The sequence below is a fragment of the Cryptomeria japonica genome, chromosome 4 (assembly GCF_030272615.1).
Source record: "Cryptomeria japonica chromosome 4, Sugi_1.0, whole genome shotgun sequence".
Classification (NCBI taxonomy): Eukaryota; Viridiplantae; Streptophyta; class Pinopsida; order Cupressales; family Cupressaceae; genus Cryptomeria; species Cryptomeria japonica.
In genome coordinates this window covers 299,923,949-299,926,531 of record NC_081408.1, presented here as the reverse complement: position 1 = coordinate 299,926,531, position 2,583 = coordinate 299,923,949, and the positions used below count along the sequence as shown (strand labels likewise).

General features: G+C 36.7%; 1 protein-coding gene across 1 annotated transcript; it reads right to left on the bottom strand.

Moving 5' to 3' along the window:
- Window positions 1-442: 442 nt before the first annotated feature.
- Window positions 443-2,154, bottom strand: LOC131063742 (proteasome subunit alpha type-4). Its single transcript, XM_057997682.2, has 2 exons — window positions 1,995-2,154; window positions 443-1,486 (listed from the first exon to the last, which is right to left on the bottom strand). Exon 2 carries the CDS (start codon window positions 1,484-1,486, stop codon window positions 737-739), a length of 750 nt encoding a protein of 249 aa, XP_057853665.1. The 5' UTR covers window positions 1,995-2,154; the 3' UTR covers window positions 443-736.
- Between the last annotated feature and the right edge of the window lie 429 nt (window positions 2,155-2,583).

Below are 2,583 nucleotides of genomic sequence, written 5' to 3'. Positions count from 1 at the left end.
GGGAAAATAATCTACTCTATCAAATTATATCCTGGTACCTGAGACGTGTGTGTATTTATATAAGATAAGTAGTATATGTCCAAAAAGAGTAAATATGTGTAACGATTCATTAACTTATAAGTAAGGGAATCAAGGTTGTAGTACAATGCTTTAAAAATATGAGCGTTTTCTTAAGAAATGATAGATCGCTCAACTTCGAAATGCAATGGTAAGGAAAGAAAAATCTCTTAAATATACTCAAGCGTGATCAAATTTCTTACCAATTGACATTTAAGAATTGATAACGATTAAAAAGAAGCTAAGCGAAAAAGTTATCCCTACAATGTTAGCACTTTAGAATATCACAAAATGGGAGAGACGATATCCCAAAACATACAGCTGAGTAAGGCCCAGAAAGAAATAGCAGAAGCCTCGGGTAATGCATTGTGAAAAGTCAAAGCAATTTAAAAATAGAAGATTAATATTTAAACAGTAAGCTGTAAATCAGATTGCTAATTTAGATTCAAGCCTCAAATCTGTTTGTTGCAATAATTGGAAGATGAATATTAAAAGCAATAATTCAAAACTTTTAAACTAATACTTCCATTTTTTTCCATTCTGCACTAGAAACCGTCTTTGTGTAACATGGGTACAACGGTTTCTATATGACTATGGCAAGTTACTTTTCAAATATAAATGCAATTTTTGTACCTAAAGCTTTCCAAACTGAAAGCGAGCAACCCCAGTTTGATTAGCATCAAGAAGATTCAGGTGCAGGCTGGGTAAGGTTGGCCTTTTGGAGCAGTTTATCCAGAGCATCAGGGGCATAAACTTGATACTTGACTCCAGAAGGAGTTAAAAATATCTCAGCCAATTCCACCTTCTCATGAGAGATGACAGAGGTCTCCATGCTTTTACTGATGACCTTAAGTGCAAGCTCAGCCGCCTCTTCTCTGGACATGTCCTCCTTATATTCCTGCTTGAGCATGGACTGCGCAGTGGCGTTGTTGGCACCAATGCTGGCAGCCTTCCATCCGCCGTAGTTGCCACTTGGATCACTCATGCAAAGCTGGAAGCCATAGTTCTTATCCCACCCAGCAAACAAGAAGGAGACCCCGAAGGGGCGAAGTCCCCCAAACTGAGTGTACCCCTGCTTCGTATCGCAAAGGGATTGAACCAGCTGCTCAACAGGAATGGGCTCTTGGTAAGCAAAAGTGTAACGCTGGGCATGAACCCTAGCCGTGTTGATGAGGATGTTGGCATCTGCCATAATTCCGGCCACGGCGCAGGCCACATGATCATCTATCTTGTACATTTTCTCGGTGGACTTGGAGGTTTGAAGGAGCTTTGACGTCACGCGCTTCTCCCCTGCGAGAACTACTCCATCCTTTGCGAGGATCCCCACTGCCGCCCCCGCATTTCCGATGGCTTCCATCGCATACTCAACCTGATACAGCCTCCCTTCCGGTGAGAAGATTGTTGTCCTGCTATCGTACCTCCGCGACATCTTTCACAAACAAAAGACGTAAGTATTTTCCAGGTTTTCCCCTCTTTCCAAAACAAATAATCCTAGTAAAACACACATTCAACCAGAAACTACAGGACACGTGAGGATTTTCTAGGTTTTTGCTTCTTTCCGAATAAAATTAAAAATCAATCAAGTAAACCGCACATTCAACCAGAAATTACAAGACACGTGAGAATTTTCTAGGTTTTTGCTTATTTCCAAATAAAAATAAAAATGAATCAAGCAACACGCATCTAAAAGCAGGAATTACAGAACGAGGATTTTCCAGGTTTTTCTTCAAACAAATCAAATTAACGCGGTCTAAAACCAGAAAAGACAACGAAAATGAGAATTTCCTATATTTTTGCTTCTTTCCCAAATAATCAAATCGATGTAAAGCGCGTGTGAAACCAGTAAATGCAAAATGTACACTCTTTACAGAAATTGTTTGAGTTCTATGCTTTGAACAAAGTTTAAAAACTAGGGTTTATGAATTAAAATAAGACACCTTGGATTTCTTTTTTCTTCTTCTAGCAAATTGCTTTCAGTCGTGGTGTCGCAGATCCCTACTCCTTGTTGATCGTTACAGAATTATGCGGAGCAAGCAAAAAAAAAAACACTGAATGTAATATATTTGTTTGGAAAAACCTCATATTGAATATAAAGCAATAAAGCAAGGTAAAGTGTTTCCCAAGGCAAGACAATGCTATCTCTCTTTTTTCCCTCTTTTTCCTTTTCTTTTTGGGGTAAATATTTTGTCATGTTTTTGCACTTTAGGTATTGGTGTATGAATTATAAGATGTTAAGAATAGTGGATTTATTTCGATTTAATGTCTCGATTAAAGAGTATATATTTTAATAAAATCATTTATAATAGATACAACATCAAGATTTGATCTTTAGTGAGTTCCTTGTGAATCATTTAACTTTATTAATAGATTACAAGTCACTTGATCATTTTTTTTTTTAGATTATAATTTTGATATTATTGTTGTTCAATTATACATGTTTTATGCAAAACTCAATTTGTATAAATAATGTGATTTTAATTTTGGTTCTTCTTGATTAGAGTGTTATTTTTTTTCTTTATGTAGAGG